General features: G+C 36.7%; 1 protein-coding gene across 3 annotated transcripts in view; it reads right to left on the reverse strand.

Annotated features, from left to right (window-relative positions):
• Positions 1 to 7372: 7372 nt before the first annotated feature.
• Positions 7373 to 14839, reverse strand: part of CSNK2A2IP (casein kinase 2 subunit alpha' interacting protein) — a 129505-nt gene continuing 122038 nt past the window's right edge. The window contains exon 3 of one of the 3 annotated variants that reach the window (XM_078358625.1): positions 7373 to 10393. In XM_078358625.1, coding sequence (XP_078214751.1) covers positions 7971 to 9374 — 1404 coding nt within the window. In that variant the 5' untranslated portion in view covers positions 9375 to 10393 and the 3' untranslated portion in view covers positions 7373 to 7970. The remainder of the gene's footprint in view (positions 10394 to 14839) is intronic. The other 2 variants (XM_054248971.2, XM_078358626.1) reach the window with 2 other exon arrangements.

Below are 14839 nucleotides of genomic sequence, written 5' to 3' on the forward strand. Positions count from 1 at the left end.
AGTTTCCTCTAAAATTCAAAACTGGACCCTGACCAGACACTGAATCTGCCAGCGCTTTGATTTGGACTTAGTCTCGTGAATCAGGAGAAATAAGTTTCTGTGGTCTATAAGCCACTACTTTACGGTATCTTGTTATAGCAGCCCCAATGACTAAGACAATAATTAAATCCATCTCTTTGTTATGAAAGATATAGAAAATTTAAATGATTTTCAAAGATTACAGAGTTTCCTTGGGAAGTGATTTGTATAAAATGAACAATGTATTTTATGTAACTGAAAAATGGAGAAATGACCCTAATTCTATTTTTATTCATTTTTTTTTAATTTTATGCACCTCACATGGTTTGTTAATTTCAATAATGCTTAAAGTGATTGGTGGTTTACATGGGTCTTATTATATTAACACATATTCAATTAATATGGCATAATAATAACAAGACAGAGTTATTACTAGGATTTGAAATGAGATAAGCAAAAGTAGGAAAAAAGAACTTACTATGTGATCAAGTGGGAAATAGTTAGATTTAGCTATCATTTTGAATTTAAGGACATTCTATGCAACAGCATGAAAGAATCATAGAAAATGTAAACTTAATCTCCTTTTCCTTACAGATATATAAACTGACATTTCAAAAGGCTAAGTTACTGCCAAGGATCCTCTAACCTGTCAGTGTGAAAAGAGGGTTCAGTGTCTTATACACTTAATTCACCAATTCACTTGTTCTATGGTGGCAGGGGCTGGGGTGGTGGTAGAGAGGGGCTGAAGTTGTTGGGGAGGGACTGAAACACTAAATGCAGTTTGATGTTGAACTGTAACAGAAGATGAATTTGCAAATTTTCCTAAAGAAAGGGAAAGGTCAATAAAAGCGGTTTAAGCTGAGCGTTTTTATCAGAGGCATTTTTGTTGAGAAATAATTTATATATATTACTCCAGATCAAAAGGAAAATAAGGAGGAGGAGGAAGAAGAAAAGCCAAATGAGAAAGTCAAAGAAAGAGACAAATAGCACTTTATTGCAATAAACCTCCACAACTTGAAAAATAGTTTTGAAGGAAGAAAGTCAATCCAGCTGGCAGAGAATCAAGATCTTAGTATATATAGAGAGCCTGAAGAAGGAAAGAGAGGGAGACCAAGAATCTAGTCCTCTACCCTGTCCCAAGCTGTGTTCCACCCTCAGAGAGTGTACCCCTTGTTCTTTGCACCCAACTGTCAATCATTCCTTCAGTGATTCATTTTATCTACGCTAAACTAAAAATTGGCAAAATAGTTTAAAAGTTAATAAAATAAATTTTATAATCATTTGTACATTTAAAAGTTTTAAATTGAACAGATTTGGAAAACAAAACAAAAATATGTATAAATATCACACTAAGATTTGTATATGGATACAAGGTTTCTTAGATGCCATAACGTTTTTGACTTGATAACTATTTGGTTAGGGATATCCTGTGCATCGTATACTTCGCCACATTCCTGGCCTGTACCTACACATGACCTAGAAGTGTAGAGCACCTCTCCGGTGATAACAATCAAAAATATCTACAGACATTGCTAAACAGCCCTGGGAGCAAAACGGAAACTGGTTGCCAATCACTCTTCATTACAGTAAATTATATCAACAAATAAAAATCAGTTTAACTACTAGATATAATAAAATAATGGATCAAAGAAGTAATTCAACAGATATTTATAGAGTATTTAGTATGATCCAGGTACCACCAGGTCCTGAGGAGTTCGTGGTGAGCAAATATACACAGGACTTCTATTTATGAAATTTAGTCTAGTAGAGAAGATAGTAAAGAAACAGTTACAAGTTGCGTACTTCATCAGAGAGTAGTTCAAGATGAATATAACATGTGTCCAAATGGTTTTCTAAAGAGATTGCAGTAAGTCTTGATCTCATACATCAGTTTTTCCTCATCATTAGTGATCTGCTGTACATAAGCCAGCATTATATTTGACACTCAAATACTAGAAAGAAACTTTTGACATAAGAAGTAAGATGAAGATGATTGGCATCATCAGTAACAATTTTATATACGTTCTTACAAAAAAAACAGGCAGCGAGAATAATTCATATTAATCCTATGAGAGAGATGCAGAGCAGTAAAACATTACCTATTTCAAAGAATTTAAAAAGGGAATATCTGGGATCCATGTGCAGAGTGTGCAGGTTTCTTACGTAGGTATACATGTGCCATGGTTGTTTGCTGCACCTGTCAACCCATCATCTAGGTTTTAAGCCCAGCTTGCATTAGGTGTTCATCCTAATGCTCTCTCTCCCGTTTCCCTCTCTAACCACCCACCCCCTAGCTGATTCTAGTGTGTGATATTCCCTTCCCTGTGTCCATGTGTTGTTGTTTTTCAAGTTCCACTTATGAGTGGGAATATGTGGTATTTGATTTTATGTTCCTGTGTTAGTTTGCTGAGGATGATGGCCTCCAGATTCATCCATGTCCGTACAGTGAACATGATCTCATTCTTTTTTTATGGCTGCATAGTATTCTATGGTGTATATATGCCACATTTCCTTTATCTAGTCTATCACTGATGGGCATTTGGGTTGGTTCCATGTCTTTGCTATTGTAAATAGCGCTGCAATAAACATACATGTACATGTGTCTTTATAATAGAATCATTCATATTCCTTTGGGCATATATCCAGTAATGGAATTGCTGGGTCAAGTGGTATTTCTAGCTATAAATCCTTGAGGAATCACCACACTGTTTTCCACAATAGTTGAACTAATTTACATTTTCACCAACAGTGTAAAAGCATTCCTGTTTTTCCACAGCCTCACCAGCATCTATTGTTTCCTGACTTTTTAATAATTACCATTCTTACTTGCTTAAGGTGGTATCTCACTGTGGTTTTGATTTGCAACTTAAAGTAAAATAATATATATAATATATTTTAATATACATAATATATATATATTTCTTTTTAAGTATCCTGAAATAAGAGAGGCCACGTGATGACATGTAACCCCACCAGCAAGGTGGGTCCAGATATAATGAACAACAGCACTGGAGTAGCAGCTCCTTTTGTCCTGAGACAAAAGGAGCTGTGAAGTTGGTTAAAAGAATGCTGGCGGCAAAATATATGAATAGCAAACAATGAACTTAGTCACCCTACACAATCATAGGAAATTATGGTCTCCAGATATTTGGAAGTTAAATAACATATTTCTAAATCACTAATGAATCAAAGAAGAAATTAAAAAAGAATTTATAGAGTATGACTGAATAAAAATGAAAACACAACTTGTCGGTGATAAAAAGAATGAACTGTAGATGGAAGAAACAAAATAATTATTCTTTTTTCTTTTTTTATTCAAACTAATTATTCTATGTGTAACAAGACAGATAGAAAATAATACATACTGCATGATTCCATTTACGTAAAACTCTAGATAATCCAAGTGAACATACAGTGACTAAGTGCAGATCAGCGGTTGTTTGGAGGGCAGGAAGGATAGGAGAGACATGACAAAGTGGCACAAGAAAACGTTTGGATTTTATTATCTGGTTTTCACCTTTATTTATAATTATCTTGATTGTGATTATGTTTCGTGATTTTTTACATATGTCTAAATTTGTAAAATTGTATACTTTAATGTGTACGGTTTGCTGCATGCCAATTATATCTCAATAAGACTATTAAAGACAAAGGTTCTATCATTCTAAAAAAAAAGACAAAGAACTTCAATAGCATTAACTGAATATCAATATCACCACATCATTTAGGACATTTACTCTCTGCCCAAAGACTAGGCAAAGAAAAGAAAAAACAGGTATAATATGCTGAACAAAGTTTTCAGTCTAGCAAGTGAGGAGAGATAAGAAATGGTTGCAAGATAGTGTGATTAAGAGCAGTACATTGAGTAAAGACAGAATTTTAAGGCAAGAGGAAAGTCAACTAACCTCTTTGTAAGTGAATCAGGAAAAGCTTCCCTTGAGATGTCAAGACAAAGCAGAACCCTAGACGATAAAAATGGATAGGCCAGGCACGGTGGCTCACGCCTGTAATCCCAGCACTTTGGGAGGCCGACGCGGGTGAATCACGAGGTAAAGAGATCAAGGCCATCCTGGTCAACATGGTGAAACCCCGTCTCTACTAAAAATACAAAAAATTAGCTGGGCACGGTGGTGCGTGCCTGTAATCCCAGCTACTCGGGAAGCTGAGGCAGGAGAATTGCCTGAACCCAGGAGGCGGAGGTTGCGGTGAGCCGAGATCGCACCATTGCACTCCAGCCTGGGTAACAAGAGCGAAACTCCGTCTCAAAAAAAAAAAAAAATGGATAAATGGAAAGATCTTTCTAGACAGCAAAATTGTTTATTTAAAATGTCAGATGTAAGAGAAGGCTGGACACATTCTATGCATTGTAAAGAAATCAGCATGCCTGAAGCATTAGTAGGAGGTGGAAATAGAAGACGAAATCTGTTTTGAGAGATTATCGTTGTTCAATCAGGAAAGGAATTTTGACTTCTCCCAGAAAAAAAAAAAAATGGGCAGTGATTAAAGGATTATACACAGCACAGTGGCATTACCAAATCTATGTCTCAGAAATACATTCCAAAGTCAATGTCTGTGTTTACAAGTTATGTTAGTCAGAGTTCTCGAAAGGGACGGGACTAACAGGGTAGATGAATATATGAAGGGGAATTTGTTAGAATTGACCTACACAATCGCAAGGTGAAGTCCCACAATAGGCTGTCAGCAAGCTGACGAGCCAGGTGGAGTTTCAAAAAAGTAGGGAAGCCGATGGTGCAGCCTTCGGTCTGTGGCTGAAGTCCTGAGAGCCCTTGACAAATCACTGATGGAAGTCCAGGATTACAAAAGCTGAAGAACTTGGAGTCTGATGTTTGAGGGCAGGAAGCCTCCAGCATGGAAGAAAGATAAAGACAAGAAGACTCAACAAGTCTGCTTTTTCCACCTTCTTCTGCTTGCTTTATTCTAGCCAAGCTGCCAGCTGATTAGATGGTGTCCACCCACATTGAGGGTGATACGCCTCTCCCAGTCCATGACTCAAATGTGAATCTTTGGCAGCACCCTCACAGACACACCCAGGAACAACACTTTGCATCCTTAATCCATTTAAGTTGACATTTAATACGAACCAACACACAACTTATTGCCATATCTAGGTGATAAATGGCTATGATCACAGTTATCGTGGTGGCAATGGGGATGGAAGAAAAGGGCTTGATTCTAGAAATAATAAGGCCATAGAATTCATGAAGTTAGAGAGGGACTAGCAATGAGAAAAACACCATGAAATCATGGTGACAAACAAATTGGGGCCAAGCACTGTAGATTCAAAGATGTAAAATCTGTGCAAACTCCCTTTCACAATTGCTACAAAGAGAAAGAAACACCTAGGAATATAACTAACAAGGTAAGTGAAGGACCTCTTCAAGGAGAACTATAAACCACTGCTCAAGGAAATAAGAGAGGACACAAACAGGTGAAAAACATTCCATGCTCACGGTTAGGAAGAATTGATATCATGAAAATGTCCATACTGCCCAAAGTAATTGATAGATTCATTGCTATCCCCATCAGGCTACCATTGACCCTCTTCACAAAACTGGAAAAAAACAACTTAAACTTCATATGGAACCAAAATAGAGCCTGCATAGCCAAAACAATCCTAAGGAAAAAGAACAAAGCTGAAGGCATCATGCTACTTGACTTCATATTATACTAGAAGGCTACAGTAATCAAAAAAGCATGGTACTGATACCAAAAAAGAGATTGGAACAGAACAGAGGCCTCAGAAGCAAAGCCACACAACTACAACAATCGATCTTTGACAAACCTGACAAAAACCGGCAACGGGGAAATAATTTCCTATTTAACAAATAGTGTTGGGAAATCTGGCTACCCATGTGCAGAAATCAGAAAATGGATCCCTTCCTTACACATTATACAAAAATTAACTCCAGATAGATTAAAGATTTAAACATAAGACCTAACACCATAAAAACCCTAGAAGAAAACGTAGGCAATATAATTTAGAACATAGGCACAGGCAAGGACTTTATGACTAAAACACCAAAAGTAATGGCAACAAAAGCCAAAATAGACAAATGGGACCTAATTAAACTCCAGAGCTTCAGCACAGCAAAAGAAACAATCATTAGAGTGAACTGGCAAACAACAGAATGGGAAAAAATTTTTGCAATCTACCCATCTGACAAAGGGCTAATATCCAGAATCTACAAAGAACTGAAACAAATATATGAGAAAAAACAAACAACCCCATCAAAATGTGGGTGAAGGATATGAACAGACACTTCTCAAAAGGACACATTTATGCAGCCAACAATCATGAAAAAGTGCTCACCATCACTGGTCATTATAGAAATGCAAATCAAAACCACATTGAGATACCATCTTACACCAGTTAGAATGGCGATCATTAAAAAATCAGGGGTCAACAGATGCTGGAGAGGATGTGGAGAAATAGGAATGCTTTTACACTGTTGGTGGAAGTGTAAATTAGTTCAACCATTGTAGAAGACCAGTGTGGTGATACCTCAAGAATCTAGAAATAGAAATTCCATTTGACTCAGCCATCATTCCATTACTGGGCATATATCCAAAGGATCATAAATTATTCTATTATAAAGACACATGCACACGTGTGGTCACTGTGGCACTGTTTAAAATAGCAAAGACTTGGAAGCAACCCAGATGCCCATCAATGATAGACTGGATAAAGAAAATGTGGCACATACACACTATGCAGCCATAAAAAAGGATGAGTTCATGTCCTTTACAGGGACATGGATGAAGCTGGAAACCATCATTCTCAGCAAACTGACACAAGAACAGAAAACAAATATCACATGTCCTCACTCATAAGTGGGTGTGTTGAACAATGAGAACACATGGACACAGGGAGGGGAACATCACACACTGGGGTCTGTTGGCGGGTTTAGGGGCTAGCGGAGGGCTAGCAAGGGGAAGGAGGAATTGGGGAGGGATAACAGGAGAAATACCTGATGTAGGTGACAAGAGGATGGATGGAGCAAACTGCCATGGCATGTGTGTACCTATGTAACAATCCTGCACGATCTGCACATGTACCTCAGAACTTAAAGTATATATATATATAAAAGATAATGAATTCTGGCTTGGCCATGTGAAGCTTGAGATGCTTGTACCATGTTCCAACTGGAAATGTCCAGTATGCAGACTGGTGACCAGAAAAGATGTGGAGTGGAAAATTGGGATTGTGAGTTATTAGTGTATGGAAGAGATACAAATTAGTGTATTTAAGAGACAGAGATTAGCACTTAAGTTGAGTAGGTAAGGCAACTCCCTCACTTCCCATTAACAGTAGACTCAGTGGAGCAAAAACATTTTTAAAACATTTTTTATTAACTTGTTTCATTTGTATAGATAGCTATGATGAACAGGTGACTTAAGAGCCCATAATTAAAATATCGACACAGTCAGCATTAAGTAAAATTATTTGTAACAGTAGTTATTCTTTCTTCATATAAGTAGCTAAAGTTGAATAAATCATTGGATTTCAGAATATAGGATACTGACACAGAAGAATTTTCCCTACAAACACATTACTGAAAGAATTTCTCTTTATATGTATTCTTACCCATTGAACGTGATCTGATTTTTCATTAAAGATAGAAAAACAGATTAGCATAGATTGTCTTCTAAGGAAAGAGAATATTAATGAGCTAGATACATTTAGGGTAAGATATATGAAGTATTTCTGGTTTATGGCCAACAATGTTAAATTCATTCAACAATAATTACATAATGGCTACTGTAAGTCAGGCATTCAGTCGAAAACATGGATTCAGTTCTGGGCTTCTAGATCAGAGTCTATTATTTAACTAGAAAATAGACTTTAGAATGATAGTTCCCTAGAAATCAAACACTAGTCTCAAAGAACTAAGAGATCAATGCCTTCAAACAGATTAAAAGTTAATTTAATCTTAATTTCTCATTTTCCGGAAAAATTTGAACAGTGTGTTTGGTCCCTTTCTCCATTTTACTGTATTGAGATTCCTCACAGGCTTTGTTTCGGGAGATGATGACTGATTTCTATTTGGTTTTCTGGGATGCAGCTGGTAATCTTTACTGCATATAAACTCAAGCCAGTCGACCCCCGGAGGCAACCTATGGTAACTGAGTACCTTAGGGAATATGCGACGTGAGAATGTGGGTGTCAAAAACTCCTTGGAATAAGGGGGAGAAAAGGGTGAGATGGAAGAGGAAGAGGAGGAAGAAGATGAAGAAGAGGAGGCAGAAGAGGCAGAGGCAACAGAGGAAGAGGAGGAAGAGGAAGTGGAGGAGGAAGAGGAGGGTGGGAGCAGGGATTGTGGCTGAGAATTATTTTTTTTAACATAAAACAGCCAGTCAATAGCCTGGGTCTGTTGGCCTATAACTTTGTTTTCAGGGGCTACCGTCAACCATTTATGCTTCATCTTAAGTCTTTGGATATCCTGTTCAGATGTGGGGGAAAACTGTGGCATGTTTTCCACTCCTTCAGGGTTGTTTTCAGGGGCTTCATTAGGCTGGTTTTCTTTCATAGGGAACAGGACAGAAGATGAGAAAGTCTCTGGTAGGGAAAGGATGAGAACTAATTTCACCTCGACTTTGCCCTCAGAATTGGCCTCAGGTGTTGGTATGACAAAAAGTGTTGCACAACGAGGATTTTTCTTCCCTGTAAGGTGGTTACATGGAGACTTTATGCAGGAAGCACAAGCTAAGCAAACCATATAATTTGATGACAGGCGAGGACCAGGACGAGGATTTGGCCTTCCCCTCATCCTTCGAAACAAAATCTGTCTGCAGAGATCCTTCTGTATTCTGCTCTTTGAGATAGAATTGACGATTTTATTTACAACCTCATCAGGGACAGTTCCACCTTTAACAACACAGGGCTGACTGTACCTTAAATTCCACTGACTTTCTTTATTTGGTTCTGTCGTTGAAGAAAAATCACAGCTGCTTTTACTCTGGAGTCTGAAACCCAATGTTGAAGCAGCTGTGTTCCTGGCGCAGTGTTTGGAGCTTGAGAATAATTGACCTGAGACATTTGTTTCTGGATGGGGTGATGGTAGGTGTGTGACTCTGTGTTTGTCACTTGGTGAAGTGCTTTTCTGAAACTTGGAGTGAAAGACAGGTGAACTGGGGGTCTGGAAGTTACCATCAAGCATAAGCATTGACTGAGAATTGAGCTGGAACGATGGTAAACTCTCAGATGGGTGGACAAAATATGATGATGATTCCCTGGCTTTTGAATGGGACAATGGTAAGCTTCCAATAGTGGGGTTAGAGTTCAATATAGATGTTTTCTGAAGTCTAGAGTCAAGAAATGGAGAGGTAAGAGCCATTTGATTGGGTTTGAAAGAAGGTGGTGTCCCAAGTAAGTCACCTGTTTGAAGTTTCGTGTCGCGTGATGGTAAACTGAAAGGTCTCTGATTGTGCTACCCTGAAGATGTCCAGAAGCAGTCCAACGAGGATGTGTTCTGAGGTTTGGACTGAGGTAACGCTGAGCTAAGGGCTCTTTGTTTGGATGCCAAGGAAGATGTCGCACAAATGATGTTTACAGAAGGTATTTCTTGATTTTGGAGATGAAATAATGATGAACTTGAGACTCTTTGGTTAGACTTCAATGAAGGTGATCCCCAGCAAACATCTAGGCTTGAAGATGTTGCTCGAGGTTTAGAGAAGGGTAACTGTGAACTCAGGTCTGGTTGATTGAGCTCCAGTGATGATGTCTTGGTGAGGTCAGAAAAAGATGTTTGAGCTTTGGAGTACAACGAATGATAGTCCAGGGCTCTACGAGCAGGCCACAGTGAACTTCTCCAGTGGAGGCCTCGTGAAGGTGTCTTCTGATGCTCGGCGTGGGACAATGGCAAATTCAGAGTCCTATCACAGAAGCTCTGTGAAATTTTGTCCTGAGATTCGGGAGAAGGCAATACCGAGCATCTCTGGACCTTCCTATTGGAGCTCACTGGAGGTGCTGCAAAGTGATTGCTATGGGATTGCAATTTGGCCGCAGGCTGGTTATTGAATTGATTTAGTTTTTCGCCTGTATTTTGATGTGTTAATGAATTGGCTGAGGACAGTTGGTAGAAGTGGTCTAATGGTACCAAATGTTGACCATAACATGCTAATGGCACAATCTTGCGTTATGGTAGAGGCCTTTTTAAAAGCAGTTGACTTATGGAGATGTTTTTGGGCAATGGATACTTATACATAATAATTGCTAGCTTATATCGTGTAATATTTCTGTTAATCCTCAAATGGTATAGACTATTGCAAAATTGAAATGTAGATGAGATTGAGATTATCTTCTATATTTTCTTTAGCTTCCGATATTTTTTTCTCCTGATGAAAATAATGCCTGCTAACAAAATAGTAGGGAAAGGTCAGAAGAGGTCTTCGTAGAAATATTAATTTTCTTAAGCATTTTCTTACAGTGACTACAGCACAGGGTTATGTCAAATTCCAGCCACTATGTGTGTTGCATCTACTTAGTGTATCACTATGCATATCTTTTAAATAAAACTTTCAAAACCCCAATACATCATCTGTAAAATAGACAAATATGATATTTAACTTATTGGGCTAAAGACTAAATTTTATATATATATATATATATATATATATATATATATATATATATATTCCAACAGTGCCCAGGATATTATATTATAGGTGCTCAATAAAATGCAGTAGTTATCACTGGTGCTCCTTTAATAATTGCATTTGTAAAACAAACAAAAATCTGTGATAAGTTTATTTTGTGTAACAAAAAAACTCAAAGAAAAATGAAAAGAAAGCTTGAAATGTTTACTTTCAATTTAGATTCCATTGACCATCCCTATCATCTTCTAGTTTACTTCCAAAAACCTATCGCATATCTTCAGTCATTTGTCACCACTGCAGCATTGAAACTTCTGACTATACCCTTTTAAACTACTGTTTTACTGTTATCCATTATTTCTCCACACTCTGATCCTCTACCCTGAATGTCCTATTCTTTTTCAAGGCTTCACTGAATCCTTTACTTTTGCTCCAACCCCAATTTAGTTGTAAGAGTTTTATTACCACACCTCACCTATTTTCAGTTTATTTCTAAGTAATCACATTAGTTATGTTTAGGATTTTTATATGAACTAGAGACTTCTTAAAAAGACAGAACTTTATAGCTGGTCAAAAGTAACGCAAGCATCTGAGACCTGTGCTACTTCTTAAAGGCAATACATAGGGTGTCCTGTCACACAACTTTATTTTTCATGGTCAAAGGTTTGTTCTTCAGGTTTTAAAGCCAAGATACATTGACACAATTAAAAAGAAAAACTAAAGTGATTATAGCAGATTCTGAAATCAGTCAAGTAAGTGGTTGGTCTGAGGCCATTGAAGAATGAAAAGACTTAGAATTTGGTTCCATGACTATTTCTGTGTTTCTGTGACTTACCAACCCAATTTCTGATGGACAAACTTATTTCTCATATATGCCAACTTACTCAGTTAATTTACTATCAACTCTATTTTTGCTAGAAGTTTTTTTCTTTATATCAAGGTGACTTTTCACATACTTTTCCTTTGCACTTATTTTTAAAATATATCTTATTAGTATCCTAATTCACTTGTTTTTCAAGACTTGCATCATTCTTTGTGGAACTTTCCACGTACCAACGACATTAGTCATATACCATTAACTAACGTTTTGTTTCTAGTCCTAGTTTATCTCTTGAGCTTCCAAATACTATTTCCAAATAATTGTCAAGCTTCTTCATCCAAAAGTTCCAAAGACGATTTAAAGACACAGCAAGAAAAATGTAATAAAGTTATTTCTCTTTCCAGAGAAATCTTTTCCCATATCCTCTGTCTCACTTTCAAACACCTGGTCCTTTAATTCAGAGACTTTGAAATCATTCCAGGCAGCTCCACCCTCCCAAGCCATTTAGACACCAAGACCTGTTGATTTTATCACTTCCATATTTTAATTCACTGTTTTCTATAGAATGCCACCATTAGAGGGCACATCTTATTGAGACGGTGTAATACAGTAACTTCTATATATCTTTTCAATATGACTTCACTTTCTCTCTTCCCCTTCTTTCCTGGGAGGCATATAAAAGCAAACTCTTATTGGTGAGACCCCACTGCTGCTCACTCAAAGATTTTCATTGCTTTCCACATGCCTGCATGAGTAATAAACCTAAGTTTCTCTAGCTTGTTGGACCTGGGGTGAGGGAAGAAATGCACAATCTACAATATACTACCAACTATCCTACCAAACTTCTAGATGGAAAAATGAAATAACTTCATAAATTTGGAGCATGCAAAGATTTCTTAAACAGAGCAAAGTAGTAGCCATTAAGAATTGATAAATTTAAGAACTCCCAATAACCAAAAGATATCATATTAGAAAGAATAAAGGCAAATTACAGAATGTGAAAAAAATTACAACACATGTACATATATATATATGTATATGAAAAAGACTCATTCCCGTGATAATGTCTGCATGTTACTAAGAAAAAAAGGCAAATGCAATTAGCAAAACACGCGAACAACCACTTAACAAACAAGGATATCCAAATGGCTAACACATATATGAAAAAAAGCTCAGCTTCATTAAAATCAATGGAGTCCAGCTTGGGCAATGTGGCAAAATCCTGTCTCTACAAAAAAAAAAGTAGCTGAGCTTATTGATGAGCATCTGTAGTCTCAGCGACTCAGCCCAGGGATCAAGGCTGCGGTAATCTTGCCACTGCACCCTAACTTTGGTGACCGAATGAGACCCCGTCTCAAAAAAAATAAAAACAAAAAATCAGTGAAGTGCATATTTTAACAACAGAGAGATATTGTTACACATTATCAAAATATAACTAACATAAAATTAAAACTAAAAAAAGGCAAGAATTGGTTAGTATACTGATTAAATAAAATGCTCAGACACTGAAATGTTAAGTTGATACAACCCCTTTGGAAAATTTCATAGCTTTACGGTTAAATTAGTCCTTTTTATACATTATAAAAAGTTTCCATTCCAGACTGTAACCAACTGTCAGTCAAGATCAGAATATATAAACAAATTGTAATATTATAGTTCTTCAGTGAGTACCAAACAACGAAAATAACAAAGAATATAGCACTATACAACTGCATGGATCAATCTCTCATGCGCAAAATGTTTCTTTCTTTCTTTTTTTTTTTTCTTTTCTTTTCTGAGATGGAGTTTTGCTCTTGTTGCCCAGGTTGGAGTTCAATGGTGCATTTGGCTCACTGTAACCTCTGCCACCCGGTTCAAGTGATTCTCCTGCCTCAGCCTCCAAAGTAGCTGGGATTACAGGCATGCACCACCACACATGGCTAATTTTTTGTGTTTAATAGAGATGGGATTTCACTATTTTGGTCAGGCTGATCTTGAACTCCTCACCTCAGGTGATCCACCCACCTCAGCCTCCCAAAGTGTTGGGATTACAGGTGTAAACCACTGCATCCAGTGCAAAATGTTGGATAAGAAGAATCATACACACAAAAAATACTTCCTAATTTTATGTATGGAAGTACAAAATCATGGTGCTAATAGGATAATAATACACTTGAGGAGGTAGAGAGTAGGAGAGAACACACAGAAGGATCTTCTGGATACTGGTAATGTTCTGTTTCTTGATCTGGATGAAGAGTGCATGGATGAATTTACTTAGTGATAACTGAGCTTTAACACATATAGTATGTATATTTTTGTACATTCCTTTACTTCAATAAAAAGTGTAAACTATTATAGTGATGCTAATTTTAAAAGACACAGCCAAAACAAAACTACATTGAAAGGTGAAACATTAAAGAGTAAACCAAGATCTGGCACTCCGATGGGATGACTTTCATACGCAAGGTGAGAGAGAGGTGGAGAGAGGGGTTAAGAATGTAATCTTTAAATCCTGCTGCCATATAGAGGAATAACCAAATTCAAAACAAAGAGAACTAACGAGGATCTATTTGAGACAGAAACTGGAGAAAAATAACATTTCTGAATGTGCCCCAGTTTCAGACTTAACAAAATGACACTTCCATTACAAAGGAAGTGTTTTGCTAGAAGCATGTAAATATTACCTGCAGATAACTAAAATATGGGAAAATTTTCAATGAGTCTATAAATATGGGAGAAAATAAGTACCACTATGAAAGAATTAATTGAAATAGTTCAAATTATTTTTACAATTGAGCTCTTTCAAACTTTCAATACACAGATATTTATAATGTGTAAACATTTTCAGAGTATGATAAATATAGAAAAATTCTCAATTTGTTCTATGAAACTGTTGTATGTCATTCAGACTTTGAAACACGATAAAAATAGTATAAAGTTTAAAAGGAATAGAGCAATTCACTTAGTTCACTCGCAGAAATTCCCAAATAATATAAAATACTAAATTTATCAGTATAATAAAATAATCTACTGTGACCCGAGCTGATCTCATTTAAACAAAGGAATGATGTTATATTATTAGAAAGCACTATATTTTGTCATTTTCGTAATTTACAAATAAATCTTAGTAAATGTTTTAAAAAGTCATTTGATAAAATCCAACCTTCATTTCTCCTAAAACTCTGTAATCTACTAGGAAAAACTAGTTACTTAATGACAACAAACATCTAAAAGCAAAAAGAAACGATTCGGATCATGCTTAGATGGGAGCTAGTCCTACTACAAGTCGATAAAAGAGGAGCACATTTGCTTTCACTACTACATTTAGCCTTGTTTAGGAAGAGCTGGCCAATGTATTAAAGGAAAAGACAAAACAAAACAAATATCAAAAAAAGAGACATAACCTTC

This window comes from Callithrix jacchus, chromosome 21 (assembly GCF_049354715.1).
Source record: "Callithrix jacchus isolate 240 chromosome 21, calJac240_pri, whole genome shotgun sequence".
Classification (NCBI taxonomy): Eukaryota; Metazoa; Chordata; class Mammalia; order Primates; family Cebidae; genus Callithrix; species Callithrix jacchus.